Raw genomic sequence first — 16,144 nt, forward strand, 5'->3', positions numbered from 1 at the left:
AAGGAATACTTTTTTATAAAATCCTATACTGAAAATTCTTAACATATTAAGAAAAACTGTCTGATTATAAAATGCCTTCAACATAGACTAAGATTAAATTAATCTCCCAAGTTTTCTATTTAGAACACTGTCAAATCCTCCATGACAAATCATGGAAGTCACAGAAGCAGTATCTTTAAGGTAAAAGTGATTCCTAACAGAACACTCATGAAAACAGGGGGAAAAAAAATCATTAGCAAGGACTGATTCTAGGGAAGCAATGGCAATATGAAGGATTAGCAAAACAGTGGACATTGTGAAAATTTAAGTGTATAAACTAGAAGTAGCTTCTATAGATGTTAAATTTAAAAGTTGTTATTTCTAAATGCCACAGTATTCAGTACAGATGACTCAGTTGAGGTGTTAAGTATATAATTACGATCGCTACAGTTCAGTCTTTTAAATGCAAATGTTAAATATAACAGAAAGGAAAATTTTCCTTTCCTTAATATAGTTAAAAATTTTTAAATTCTATCCTACAATACCATTTTTATAATTAAATAATGTAATTTTTGTAATGGTATCAAAGAACTGCAGTCTTTTTAAAAGACTGCTCACTAAATCGACGTGAATGTCTAGAAGTCAGATTGAGGGAATGAAGGTTTTCCCCGAGTTCAGCTCTCTGTATACTCCAGTAACTCGAATCAGGAACAACTTACTTCAAAAAGTCTTACTATCTTATGTAAAATTAGTATTAGAGCAACCTTACATTCAAAATTTCCCATTTTTTCTAAAAAATCATTCCTGACTTCCTCCTTAGCCTAATGAGATTCCTTACTACTTGTCTAGTATGTTTAGTCCTATGCCCCATTACTTAATTCAGCTCAATCAAAATTAGAATTCACTTAAGACAGCTTGAAATATCTCACTTTGCAACTTTTAATTTGTCACAGAATTTAATTTTTTAAAGCTTGGTCCCTCCAAAACAATGTGCAGTAAAAAAAAAAAAACAAAACTATTTTCTTAATTTTACATAAGCTATTTAGTAAAAAGCATTCAAATAAGGGTAAAAATTAATGTTAAGGCAGATTACAGATAGGCTTTGATAAAAAATAATTTCAATAGTGCCTTTTCACATTCTTCATTACAGTCTAAAAATACCATTTGGTCAATAATTAATGTAACTAGTTTATAATACATTTAGAACACACTGTATCTTTTAGAATACAGAATTCTTTTAAAAATTCAGAAGCAATTCAAGCTTTTTCTCTTGTTGGCAGACAAAGCAACCTGCTATTACTATTCACAGGTTTATGCCTGGTATCTACTGTCTTCTGTGAAATCAAGCTATGACACCTCTAGGACAATGGAAAAGCTTGACTTCAGAGTAGGAATCCTATTGCTTCTAATTACAATGTGTAAGTCTTAGGTTACATACATGAAAATGGCAAACTGGTTAACAAAAGGGGTCTTTAAAAAATAGAAGGGATTTATGCTTTGTCCCATTGAAAAAGTTCCTCCTATAATTAACTCAATACCTCCTTTTCCACAAAGATAAGGGAAATATTCACTTAGTCAATTTAAGCAACCAAAAACAATAAATTAATTAAAGAAGTCTGACCTGAGATTTTCACTCAAAAGTTGTTTCTGAAACCAAATAAGCTTCCACATTTATACAACTTATTTAATCATGATTGCTGAATTGAATGTGTACCTATGTGAAAATGGCAATGCATTCTGAGCTGGCTCAGCCCTGGGCTCTGAGTTCTGTGTCACATCAGGTGTTCTTTCATCATCTGTCCCATTGATGCTTTCTGGTGTTAAAGGAGACTGAAGATCTCCTCCTGCTGACTCCTTTAAAAAAAAGAAGAAAGAGAGAAAAGAGAGTAAGAGATTTTTTTAAAAAGTGTTTTACTTTTGTTTAGTCACACAATGTCATCTAAATGAATTCCTTGTGATAAATCAAATAGCAATTGAAATCTGAATTAGATTAAAAATATTTTTTCAAGAAAGCAACTCATAAGAAAATTAATAAACTATAATATAATTTAAAATTATCAAGGTAACAATTTAGAAATGTAATTTTAAAAACCTAAAGAATATTTTGTTAATAAAAGAAACCAAATAGAGTAAATGGTATTCACAAAATTACTCCAGAATGAAAAATGGGCAGGATAGTGTTTGCCTACAATCCCAGCACTCAAGAGGACAAGGCAGGAGAATAGTGTGCTTCAAGGCCAACCTGAGCAGCACAATGAGACACTGTCTCAGAAAAAGAGAAGACTATTACCACCTACATTGTGGTAAGCAGGGTGGGGGGCACTACCAGCTCCACCCTTCCTCACCAGACTCTGTACTAATTCTAATAAGGCCCGAAGAGTTCCTTAATTTCATCCTTTTCAGCTGAACTAAAACAGGCCCTTTATTATTTAATAAACATTTACTAAAGACTCACCCACCGCATTCTTTCATACTTCTGCAAAACTGTAAATACCTACTTTTCTGTGCAGAAGTTTGAAGGAAAATCTGGGGGAAAACTTCATGATTCTGATACATAAAGAAGATGGAGTTGAGGCAAGTATCCTGTCAACTTCCGGTGTGAATTGGTCCCTATAGACCATTCAGAGCCACCATCTCTGAAATCCCAGCTTCTGACAACTTAACATTCTTAGACAGACACAGTGCGGGCCCAGCACGTAGCAAGGCCATGGGTTCCCTCTGCTCCTATCTGACTTTAAAGATACTGCTTCTGTGACTGCTGAAAGTCATGGACTTTTCATGGAAGTTTTTCAGAGTTCTAAATATAAAGCCAAGCATATTAACAGACTTTTAATTATGTTAAAGGCATTTTACAATTTAATGTCAATACTAAGGATTAGAAAAATAGTAAACATTTAGAACCTCCCTACACACACACACACACACACACACACACACACAAATTGGAAAAAAAGAGGAATAGAAAGGAAAGGAAAAGAAAATCTGAGTCTGAACCAACCCATACTATTATATTTTTATGTGCTAGTGTGTGTTTGTGTGAGTGTATGCATGCACCCACAGAAGACAGAAGTGAGTGTTAGATCCTCCAGAGCTGAGGTGACTTGGGGTTGTAAGCTCCCTGACATAGGTGCTGGGAACTGAACTCTGGTCCTCTGTAAGAACACCTAAGTAACATTGTAAGATGCACTGATTGAGGTTCATGACTAACAGGTCACTCTTCACTCTGCTTACATATTTTGTACCCAGTAACTGCATTAGACAGTAACTGTCTAATGGAGCCAGCTGTATTTGCCTTCAAGATTGTTTATGCCAACTATACTTACAATATTAATAACTGGATTAAATATTATGCAAATTAATGACATCTGAATGCAAAGCTAGAAGTTATTTTAATTAAAACCATATGAAATGCTTTAAAATGTCTGAAAAATAAATGGCTATAAAGTAAAATAAAACTCACAGATGAATTAATCATATATAATATACTATATTTATCATACGATATATCAGAGAAATGATATAAAAATAGAATATTCAGGTATGTTTGCAAGTGCCAAGGTTTAGCTCTACTTAACAACTTCAAATTCATCTCTCTCTGCTTTCTGACTTCAGATGCAATGTGACCAGCAGCTTCATTTTCTCTGCCATAATGAATATATATCTCTTCAAATTGGAAGTCAAAATAAACCTATTCTCAAAAACAACAAAACAAAGCAAAAAAAAAAACAACCTCAAAATTCAAGAAAACGTGTAAAGGGCAAAAAGGTCGTTTGTTGTGCACACAGAGAAGCACTGGAGAAGGCAGGAAAATTAAACACACTGCTAATCTCTCCAAAGGGAGAAGATATTTGGCCGTTCTCCCAGAATGCTGGGGGGAAATGTAGCTTACAATTTGGTAATCCTTTGCTACCTGTTGAACTGGACTCTGTCCATATCATTCAGAATACTATGTTTGTTAATCCCAGACCTTTTCCCACTAAAACCTTGAGCACTGCTGCTAGGCCATAAAACTCATCCTTGGGAGAGATGTCACTTGTATTTTACTACAGCCTAACTGACTTCTATGTTACCTTAGGGCCAGGCCAAACCCTGACTCCCACAGGGATTATGTTTACGTTAGTCATCCTCCCTAGACCTTCTTTTGAGTACTGTTTCTAAGTCAACAGAATCCATTTTAGGGATGAAGTAATACATACCTTGTAACATTTCTTAAGGTTTGTTGTACTCAAGGGGATGAGTTAATTGTTATCTGAAAACTTTTTCCAAAATTGTGCAGTGCTTAAATATGGCAAAAAATATATAAGCTGATGTCAGACTCTCAGAGTCTTGGCCCAGCACCAGCCACCTAAATCAGTGAGTCGAGTTTCACTCTTCCCTCACCAGGATCATTTCCCTGCTGGCTTCACATCCTACAGAGACCTCCCATAACAACTAACTCTTGGTATAGTAAATCTGTTAGAATCAAACACAGAAGATAAAGGTAGGATTCAAGTCAACAACCTATTTTAAGGTTTGAGAATAAAATATTGAAGAATAAAATTATTGAATGTTAATATAACAATTTTAAGAATGTTTTAAAACATTTTCCTCACATTTTCCACCACTAAGAAGATTGAATCTAGGGCCTTCCGCACATTAAGCAAGCACTGTACCGATGCGCTCAACCCTGTTTTTTCACTTACTGTTATGTTAAGACAGAATCTTATCAGTGTGTAGCCCAGGCATATTTTACAATCCTCCTGCCTCAACCTCCAGAATATTTGGGATTACAGATCTGTTCTTCAAGCCTTAGTTCTTTCTTGATTAATTCATCAACTCTTGGTTTTGATTCCAACGGACAAAGAGTGTGTACCCCACGGTCTCCGGCTCTCCCGATCTGTTCCACTCCCTTTCTACTCTTCTAGACTTCACCTAACTTCCTGCAGCCCATACAGACTTGACTTAATAACTACAGTGCTCATGCTAGCTTTAACTCTCTCCCTACTAAGCCAGGAGTATATACAGCTTTAGCTCAAGAGGATAAGACCATGAAAAGGCTAACTTCTGTCTAAATGCCAGACTCCTTTCATTTCAGGGATTGAAGGTTGTAGGGATAAGCCCTCCCCTGGTGGACGGAATGACTTGTTTATTTATAGCATTCCTTACCTACAACCAATTTCACCAGTAGCTCTTGAAAAGGGATCAGAAATACAAATTTCTGGGCTCCATGTATGAAAACTATACTGTACTTTAATAAGTCTTCAAGAGAATTCTGACGCATGCTGTGCTGGTTGTTTCTCATCAACTCAACACAAACTAGTCATCTGAGATCTCAATTAACAAACCACCTCTGTTAGGCCGGCCTGCAGGCAAGCCTGTGAGGCATTTTCTTGACTAATAAATGATACGGGAGGACCCAACCCTCTGTGGGCAGTGCCACCTCTAAGCAGGTGGTCCTGGGTTATGTAAGAAGCACGTTGAGCAAACCAAACAGCAGAGTTCTTCCATCGCTTCTGCTTCAGTTCCTCACTCCAGGTTCCAACTTTGGTTTCCCTCAAGGGTCTGTGGCATAGGATATAAAAACTAAATAAATCTTTACCTCCCCAAGTTGTTTTTAGTCATGGTTTTACCAAAGCAATAGAAACCTTAAAACACACGGCATCTATGTTTTCCTAACAACTATTATGTGTCAGGTACCGTTTAAAGACTTCATTGGTCTTATTCCTAATTTTCATGCACAGCCCTCCCACACCCACCTTCTGGTCTAACTTATAAAGCTAATAAAGAATAGTGCCAAAATTCAAGCCTGGCTCTAGAGTAGGCATCACTCACTAACCATGAGTTGCCATTATCCTTATCATACTCAACTCTCTCAATAAAGTGATAAAAAACTCATGCTAAAATGTACAAACACTCTTGGGTTAAGCAACTTCTCCAGTCACAAAAACAAACAAACAAACAAAAAAACCACTTAAGTTCATCTGACTTGAAAATGTGTATGCTTTCTTTTGTGTTTTACTGTTTGTGTTTGTTGTGTATTTGTTGGGGTAAATGGGGAATGAAAGTTCGGAGGGAGAGAGAGGGACAGAGAAGCAGGGGAGGGAAAAAGAAAGAGAAGGGGCACTTGAGTGTTACAGCATGAGGAGTTGGGTCTCTCCTTCCACCTTGTGGTTCTAGGGATCACACAAACTAGGTTATCAGGCTTGAGCAGCAAGAGAGATTGTACATGCTTGAGCTCCCCATCTCATTTCGTTTTTCTTTGTAGTGCTGGGCATCCATTCTAGAGTCTGGAAAGCAAGGGGTCTCTCTCTATATGTATCACTGAGCTATATCCCATCCCACACACTCAAATATTCTTAACTAATATGGTGTGCCTCCTCAAATAAAAATAAGGGTTTTGACCATCTACTATCACCAGTTATTGCATTAAAATTATTCCATTCAAACAAAACAGAAGCATTAGATTGTCATAAATGCAAGGAAGAAGAGGAAGAAAATAATTTTTTTTCTACTTTTCTCTGGCTCCTACACAGTAAGTTTATAATAGACTTCTAATAGTTGATAAATTAAGGCCTATATCTCAAATGCTGAACAAATTAACATATTATTCATTTTTTTCTTTACTTTTTTTTTTTTTTTTTTGAGACAGGGTTTCTCTGTGTAGCTTTGGAGTCTGTCCTGGAACTCATTCTATAGATCAGGCTGGCCTAGAACTCACAGAGATTCACCTGCCTCTGCCTCCAGAGTGCTGGGAATAAAGGCATGCACTACCACTGCCCAGCTCATTCTTTTTATATCATGACTTTTTTTTTTCAAATATGATCATCTTTTCTACATCTCTTTGACCAAAGCTTCAAGACATTTCTTCCACCAAAGACAAGAAATTAGCTTACTAACCTGTAATAGTTTACAATCAATTATAACACAATAAGTTATAACTGGAGAAACAGTAACTAAATACAATGACAATGTATCAACCACTACAGCTTTATTAATATTTTTCTGTATTTTCTAACTGAATGTGCTTTTTGTTGTATCTTTTGGTAACAACAAAATCAATCACCTGAAAGAATCAGAACTCCTGATACATAGTGGCACATAGTTTTAAATGGCTTTTATGCTTAAAGGAATCACTGGAGTAGCAAAGCATTTGAAAAAGAAATTCAACAGAGTTTCACAAAGATAACCCAAATTATACCAGGTTGCTGCAAGTATAGAAGAATGGACTTTGTTTCCAATTCGAAGTAAACGTTTAGTCTGTGAGGAAAGCACATTTAGCAGAACTCTCCTAAGTAAAACAAAAATGAACTCTTTATACTTAGTGAGGCTTGCCAAATAGTTAGATGTAAGCAGATTCTAACATCGGGAAGAACCAACCATATGCCTTATATTTTACAATGTTTTATATTTTGCAATTTTTTATTTTTAAATTGATTATTATTGTGGAGAGATGCACAAGCTATAGCAGGCATGTGGGGTACAGAGGGCATGGATGTTGGTTCTCTCCTGCCATCTTGTGAGTTCTCGTGGGAGAACTCAGCTTGTCAAGCTTGGTCAAGCTTGCACATAAGCAATTCTACTCACCACAATTATCCAATATCTTGCAATATTCTGACTAGATAAATTACTCCTCTCCCCTAGAACTAGTCAATACTTTAAGAAAATAGGAGCCTAGTGAGGAACAGAACTCTGATGCCAAACTAAACACGCTAGTATCAAACAAACCAGTTTCTTTATCTAGCCTAGTACTGCAGAAACATATTCCTTTGTCTTAATCACTCCAGAGCCAGATTAGAGCCAAAAGAAACTGAGAGCCAACAAAATAGCTCAAACTAACCAATCCTAAATTATTTTATCGTTTCTCCACTTTTCCATGAAATCCCAAGACAAAGTCTGGCATAGATTTCCATTGCTGTTTCTGCCTCTTAACTACTTCCTTTGGGCTTTCCCAAGTGGCTCTGCATGGTGTGTCACACCTAGCTTCTAGGAATGAGTGATCTCCTTTAGTTCCACTAAGTGAGCAAATTTGTCTTACCATTGCCTGTACAAAAGACCATGGTCAAAAACAAAGGTTGATCATCTTGGACTTTTGCTCTTCTGTTGTTGGGTATCATAGTGGTTTGAAAGAAAATGGCCCCAAAGGGAATCACATTATTAGGAGATGTAGCCTTCTTGGAGGAAGTGTGTCACTTTGGGGGCGGGCTTAAGGTCTATCTTGCTCAAGCTACCCTCAGTATGACTTTAAGTCAACTTCCAGATGCCTGCAAGATATAGCACTCTCAGCTCCAGTACCAGGTCTGCCTGCACACCACCATGCTGATAATGGGCTGAATCTCTGAAACTGTAAGTGAGCTACCTCAATTTAACGTTTTACTTTTAAGTGTTGCCATGGTCATGGTGTCTTTTCATAGCAAGAAAAACTTAAACTAATACAAAAGTTGGTATCAAGCGTGGCTTGATAGTCCTGACCATGTGTTCATTAGGAGGAATTTAGACTTTGGTACTTTGGGTTAGGAAAGCAGTAGAATGCTTTAAGCACTGCATAATGGGCCATACTAATAGAAGCAAAGAAGACAGTGGCACTAAGAGTATTTAAACTGTTGGGAGCTCACTCAAAAGGTTTCAGAGAAGAATTTTAGTATGTTGACCAGACACTGATCTTGTAATATTTTGGTGAAAAAAGGTGGTTGCTTTTTGCCCTTGTCTTAAAAGTCTGCTTAAAGCTAAAGTGAAGAATTTTGTATTAATTTCATTAGCAGAAGAAATCTCAAAACAGCCTAGTATAGACTCTGCCATGTGATTTTTAGTGGTAACTCTAATGAAGACTTATAATGAAAAGGAGCAAGTCGAGCAGGGTCAATAAGAAAATAAAAACTTTGAAGAGAAAAAGAACACCAGCAAGTGTAACAGAGCTAAATTCTGTGTTCAAGGAGATAAACAGATTAAGGAACAGAATAAAGGGAGTGGTGACCTCAGGGTAAGATCCCAACCAGCTAAATTTCCAATTTGTGAAAAGCTTAAAGCCGGTGTGGTGAGGCAATCCCAGAACTGGGAAGGTATAGGCTGGTGGATCTGAGTCTGAGGTCAGCCAAGCTTAGGCAGTGAAGGGCAGAAAGCTGGTAAAGATGTAATTAAACAAGAGGGCCATGTTCCAGTATCAGCAACAACCGAAGTTGAAAGCTTTGGTCCTGTAGTACTGGCTTTTGAGTTAAGCATAAAAGAAAAGTTATGAAATAAAGCCGTTGAGGCCAGGCACGTGTCATGGGTGTCCCTGAATGGAGGTCTAGTAGACAGACCATAGCATGAAGCTGTGAAGTTGAAACCTGGGTTGCCTTGGAGACCCCAAGATGTTAGAGATGGCAGAGCCATGGGATACCTGCTAAAGAGAGCTGCTACCAAGGAGCGGAACCAATAAAAAAGAAATGTGTTGCAGTCAACAAAGCTGAAAGGAGCTGGACATGTGAATGTTCTGACCTCAGACGTGGAGATGCAGAGTGTGGAGTTGGCCCAGCTGGTTTTCGGTCTTGCTTTGCTCCAGTATTTCCTCACTATGTTTCTTTCCCTATGCTTTGGAACAGTAATGTATATCCTGTGCCATTATATGTTGGAAGTATTTGATCTGCTTTTTGATTTTTGTTTGTTTTGTTTTTCAAGACAGGGTTTACATGTGTAGCTTTGGTGCTTGTCCTGGAACTCATTCTGTATGTAGACCAGGCTGGCCTCAAACTTACAGAGATCCACCTGCCTCTGCTTCCCGAATGCTGAGATTAAAGGCGTGTACCAACACTGCCCAGATGATTTTGATTTTATAAGGGATTACAGTTAAAAGATTACATGAATCTCTGAAGAGACTTTGAATTTTAGACTAGTAAATAAGTTTGAGACTGTTACAGATTATGGGGACTTTTGAAGTTGAACTAAATGCATTTATTATTATTATTGTTGTTGTTATTGTTATTATTATTATTATTATTTGCATTATGATATGGCTATAAGCCTTTGGGGGCCAGGGAATGGAATGTGATTGTTTGAAAGAAAATGACCCCCCAAAGGGAGTGGCACTATTAGAAGGTTTGGGCTTGTTGGAGGAAGTAAGTCACTATGGGGGCAGGCTTTGAGGTCTCCTTTGCACAAGCTTCCCACAGTGTGGCCTTCAGTCAACTTCCTTTTGCCTGCAAGATGTAGGGCTCTCAGCTCCAGCACCATATTCCCCACCATGATAAGAACAGCCTGAACCTTTAAAACTATAAGGGAGTCCACTCAACTAAACACTTTACTTTTTAAGAGTTCTGCAGTCATGGTCTTTTCACAGCAATAAAAACTCAAACTAAGATAGATAGGTACATAAAAGTTATCTGGATTAAAATAATTATTAAAAATATTCTTGTAGACACTGATATATTCTTTGTAGTAGAGATTAACTGACCAGCACACTTCTATATATACTTTGGTAATTAATTTTGCCATTATTCTTCCAAATTTCACTCTGGCACAAAGGGTATGATGATCTTAAGAAAGCAAACTCACACATGAAAACAGACCCATGACACATACCTGTGAAGGTGTACTGGTCAGTTCCATCTTCTCCTGTGATTTCTCCTTTGCAAGTCGAGCAGCTTCTTTAAATTCCTGAAACTTTTCTGCAAACTGAATGCAGAGACTATATGTGTTAACCAAGTAGTAGTATGCCACAGAACTCATTTTTCCTTGGGTTTCTATTAGTTTCTGAAGTAACTCCTGCACAAGGACAAACCCTTTAAACAGAATAGTTTTAGCACAAATCTTTATGTCTGTGGGCACAGAATCTGGAGAGCGAGGAGAGTACTGTTCATCCTACTCTCCTAGTATCTTGTGGCTATTCTTCCCTGTGCACCTTTCCACTCTCTATTTTCATTCTTTCTGTATAATTCCACAGGAACTCGAGATGCCCAATGTAAGCATGGGGTGGCTTTCTTTACAGGCAGGACAACTGCTTGTTCCCAGCATTCAGTCTGGTAACACTCTGCATTTTATAAGTCTTTCATGCCACTGTAATTCCTTTAATCAACATTATCCAAGAAACTCCTCTTGGGGCTGATTGGATCTCAGTCTGTACTGCAGACAGTTTAAAGACTCTATATTCAAGCAAATCAAGAGTTTTCTCAACAAACAATAACACATGACTGCTGTCATATTAAGGAACAAACAAGAAAATTCACATGAAATCTATATTTTCGTCAACTGTAATTTTCATAATTTGGAAGAGTTTGTGTTTGCTTATCTTTAAGACCATCTCCAAATAAAGGATGCTATTTTTTTTTTTTTTATCAAAATCCCTTCTGGAAAAGTAGTTCCCACCTTTTACTTCCTGCCACAAAGCTAATTCATTATAAGAAGCCCTAACCAGTGGTGACTATTCTGAATGTGTATTATAAATCTTCATGTAAAATTAGGAAGAATCCAATTATATTTTTATATTATGTTCATATTTATATAATATTTAATATATTAATATTCTTATTTTAAAGTCACTATAGTTGTCTCACTATAGAAACTAAACAAATTTCTCCTGTATTTTGTATTCTCCACTTACTATTGTGTTGCAAGCAATGAGGATTGTATGTTATGACATGTAAATTATGATGATTTTCTCAGAAATCTACTTAAATACTTACTTTTGAAAGATGATGCTCGGAGGAGAATCCCAATCCATAAACAGTGTTTGCCCGGCTATCAGCCCACTGGCCGAACTTCTGAGATGTTTTAGTAAATGTCATGTTTGGAGTGATGGTGCTATTTATTATTGCCTGAAAAATAAAATAAGAGTAGCCAGCCAAAAATAAGCAAATAGGCTTTTAAGTATAAGAGCATTTCAGCTACATAAAAATAGGCTCACTTGTAGCTCACAAAGTTAAATGTATAAAAATAATTGCAGTGGTGGCGATGTGGAAATGTGCAACTAGCAGAACTACAGATATATTATTAATGATCAGAAAGGTTTTGTGTGTATGTGTGAGGGGAAGGGCGTGCACACAGATGCACGCACACATATGCCTCTGTAGGTCAAACAACCTCCAATGTTGTTCCTCAAAAGCTGTCCAACTTGGTTTTTGAGATAGGGTTTCCCACTAGGACTTGGGACTTGCTGATTAGGCTAAATTGGTTGACTAGAAGGCCAAGGAATTCACCTGTCTCAACCTCCCCAGAGCAAGATTACAAAAATATCCCATGTAGTCCAGCTTTTTTACATGGGTGCTGGGGATAGAACTCAGATCCTACACTTTACTGACTGAGGTAGCACCCAAGCCCCAACTTGTAAATCAACTTTTACAAATCGATAACGGACAAAAGCAGTTTCTTTAATCTTGGTTTTAGAGCAATTGTCCCCTTTTGGTAGAGTGGCCATCAAACTCAGGATCTTGCATATAAAAGGCAAGTGTTCAACCACTGAGCCTTCAGTTTTGAAACTTCTTCCCTAGGAATGTTGAGGATCAATATTCACTAATTCTAGATGTTATTCTCTAGAAACAAATATGCTTTAGTTTTAAAAGAATCATTCAAAAATAAATGTATAAGGAGCTGGAGAAATATCTCAGTGGTTAAGAGGGTAAAGAGAACTGGCTACTCTTCCAAAGACCTGAGTTCAATTTCTAGCACTTACATAGCAGTTTACAACCATCTGTAATTCCAGTTCCAGGGGACCTGACATCAAGCAACCATCATGAATATAGTGCACTGGCATGCATGCAGGCATAACACCTACATACATAAAATTAATAATGTATAATATTTTGATATTTTAATGAAAATAAAGCTTTAAACAATCTAATTTACACAAAATATATTTTTATACAAAAAAAAGGCTTTCAATCATTTAGAAGACATTTTCTCTATTCAAGGGAAAAACAAACACCAAAAAAAATATTTTTACTTCTTTTCTTATTGAAAAAAAAACAGGTTGGTGGCAATATTTTGATTTCACACATACACATAATTTCTTAGAAAACATAGCATTTTTAGCATGTTAATAAAGATTAACTCTGGAGATCTTAATACATTTCGGGTATTATAACATTAATTCATGTTCTCTGCCAGTGCTGGAAAGGAAAGGGACATTTACAGGTGGGTAGTCTAGTGCTCCCTAAAATTCAGAAATATAATTGCACCAACAACAAAAACATTTATGTTGTCAAATTTGAACTGGCATCTAGCAAACTAGTAAATGTGCAATGAAAATCCAGCATTTTCTAAAAAAAAAATTAAAATTTGTTTACAAGTAAAACACTACAAATGTAAATGTTTATGTGCTATTAGGAACTGATGAAGTTGCAGTGAGGATATACAGACATAGTTGTTCTGCTAAAGAAAAGGAAGATGGCACAATAGAAACTGTATCCCTCCTTTCTCAAAGAAAATATGTTATCTATTGTTATAAGAGCTTTATCTTCGTACAAAATTTCTATATTTATATTTATAAAGCTTCCTCAGCATTTAGTTCAAAACAGTTTCCACTAGCACACCATTTCAGGAATGCAACACGCTGACAATTATTTTAACTTGTTTCATCAAGTTAACTTTATTTTAACTTTATTTCATCAAATAAAAGTCTAGGGGCTAGAGAGGTTGGTAAGCAATTTGGAGCATTTGTTGCTCTTGCAGAGGACCCAAGTTTGATACCCAGCACCCACATGGTAGCTTACAACCACCTGTAATTCCAGTTACAGGGGATCTGATGCTCTTTTCTGTTCTCTTCAGACACCAGGCGCATGGTGCACATACACAAATGCAGACCAAACACTCATACATATAAATTAAAATAACCTAAAAATTTTTTAAAGGACTAAGTAGAAAGAAGACTATAAACAAACAACGAAAGATGGTTGGTTTGTTTGATGTTCTCTGAGTGCCTATTAGCTACCAAGTACAACTCTAGAAATTTGAAACACAACAGCAAGAGAGGCAATGCAGTTATGAATTTAATACTATAAGAGTTGTTTAGAGCAAAGAAATAGTAACAATGGAATTTCAACGCCTGCAATAGCTGTGAAATCCCTAGAAGGATATAACAGAGAGTAAAGGCAAGCAGATAAAGAAGAGCAAGCATTGTCTAGATTTGGTGGTCCTTCAGTGCTCTCCACCAAGTGGTTAAGGAGGAACCTAAGTGTTAACCAAGATCAAAAGAGCATTTTGGCATCAGACCCCAATAACTCTAAAAGGTGGGGTGATAATACATTTAATAAGCAACAAGAAAAACTGACCAATGTGCTGGTTGGACACCAGAGTTCATTTCAACCATTTCAAATTAACTTTATTATGTCTTGTTAAAGGGGTTCATTCTAACCTCCATCCTGAACCTCTCCTTGTTTCTGTATTTCTAGTCCTTGAATCATGGGAGCAAAACTTTAAATGAACCTATGCCTGAAAATCTATTTCTTAGATTTTTTTTTAACTAGAACACAATTTAAAATTTTTTTTGGTTTTTTGAAATAGGGTTTCTCTGTGTATTCCTGGTTGTCCTGGAATGCACACTGTAGACCAGGCTAGCATCAAATTTAGAGATCGATCTGCCTCTGCCTGCTAAGTGCTGAGATTAAAAGTGTGTGCACCATACACATACAGTCTCTCTTTTCTGAGAAGAGTTAAGAAATTAAAAGAAAAATCTAGTGTTTTAAAATAAAGAATTCTCAAACCTCACGTTTTTGTCCTTTTAAGGTGAACATGTAGAAAAGTGTGTCATTTCACACCAGGAAGGCTTTGGACCTGGCTAGGGTGAGCTAGGGTCTCAAGACCATGATCAGATAACTAGAGCAATATGATGTTGCTATAAACCTTTAATCCCGGCATTTGGGAGGCAGAGACAGGTGAACTTTTGAGTTCCAGGCCAGCCAGAGTATAGAGGCTAGAAATGTGAGCCTATTCCCACCTAGACCAGGGGTCAGAGAATTGGCTCCATTCCTTCAAGGTTATTGTGTTTCTACCTCAAACAAAGGTCTCACTGAGAGAGTTCCTCTCTCAAGGTTACTGTCAACAGGTGTGATTAATAGTCAGACCTTCAACTCCTGGAATAGAGAAGTAGATATGTTTCTACCTCAAACAAAAGTCTAAGGATCCAATTAAGGCTCCTGTTCCCTTAAGGAGATAACACTGGATTTCACCCAGGGAGTGATTTGCCTACAAAATGTTTTGGTCTAGGGTGTGAGCGCGACTTGGTTTGTTCTAGCAATAGAATGTTTAACTATGGATGTAGCCCACAATCTTCAACTGGTTCTGTTTCCTTGTATCATGTTAATGCAGTTTTTTTTATCTTACTCCCGCCTCGTAGGGTCGGGTTTTTTAAGCAATGGGAAATTAAATGCGGGAGATTTCAGGATTCGCTGAAACTCCCTCCCGATACTATTCTATAGTTTCTATTATTATTTTTGCGGTTTTGTACTCCTTTTAAAAAAATTTTATCGATTTTTATTGAGCTCTACATTTTTCTCTGCTCCCCTCCCTGCCTCTCCCCTTCCCTTCATTCCTCTCCCAAGGTTCCCATGCTTCCAATTTACTCAGGAGATCTTGTCTTTTTCTACTTCCCATGTAGATTAGATCCATGTACGTCTCTCTTAGGGGTCTCACTGTTGTCTAGTTTCTCTGGGATTGTGGTTTGTAGGGTGGTTTTCTTTGCTTTATGTTTAAAAACCACTTATGAGTAAGTACATGTGATAATTGTCTTTATGAGTCTGGGTTACCTCATTCAAAATGATGTTAGAGCTCCATCCATTTTCCTGAAAAATTCAAGATGTTGGTTTTTTTTCTACTGTGTAATATGCCATTGTATATATGTACTACATTTTTCTTATCCATTCTTTGGTCAAGGGCATTTAGGTTGTTTCCAGGTTCTGGCTATGACAAACAAAGCTGAGCACATGTCCTTGTGGCACAGTTGAGCATCCTTTGTACTCTTTACTTATATTTCTAATCCTCACACCCTTACCCTGGCAATTAGTATTTTTGTTGAGGCTGGTCCCCGAGAACAGAGCTAAAGAGTGAAAGCCTGTCTCAAAAAGAAAAAAAGAAAGAAAGAAAGAAAGAAAGAAAGAAAGAAAGAAAGAAAGAAAGAAAGAAAGAAAAAGAAAAGAAAATCAACTGTTTCATATGTTCCGTTCAAGCACCAAGAACAAATGAACATTTTCTACTTAGGGTACTCTGGGCTTTTAAGGCAATC

The 16,144-nt window shown here is 36.9% G+C and overlaps 1 protein-coding gene across 1 annotated transcript in view; it reads right to left on the reverse strand.

Moving 5' to 3' along the window:
• Homer1 (homer scaffold protein 1) overlaps positions 1 to 16,144 on the reverse strand; it is a 102,380-nt gene that overhangs the window by 49,918 nt on the left and 36,318 nt on the right. The window contains exons 3-5 of the mRNA XM_050153789.1: positions 11,613 to 11,744; positions 10,513 to 10,605; positions 1,694 to 1,833 (exon numbers count right to left, since the gene is read on the reverse strand). Of these exons, the coding sequence (XP_050009746.1) occupies positions 1,694 to 1,833; positions 10,513 to 10,605; positions 11,613 to 11,744 (365 nt within the window). The remainder of the gene's footprint in view (positions 1 to 1,693; positions 1,834 to 10,512; positions 10,606 to 11,612; positions 11,745 to 16,144) is intronic.

The sequence above is a fragment of the Alexandromys fortis genome, unplaced genomic scaffold (genome assembly GCF_014885135.2).
Source record: "Alexandromys fortis isolate MF-2015 unplaced genomic scaffold, M_Fortis_MF-2015_v1.1 scaffold_79, whole genome shotgun sequence".
Lineage (NCBI taxonomy): Eukaryota > Metazoa > Chordata > Mammalia > Rodentia > Cricetidae > Alexandromys > Alexandromys fortis.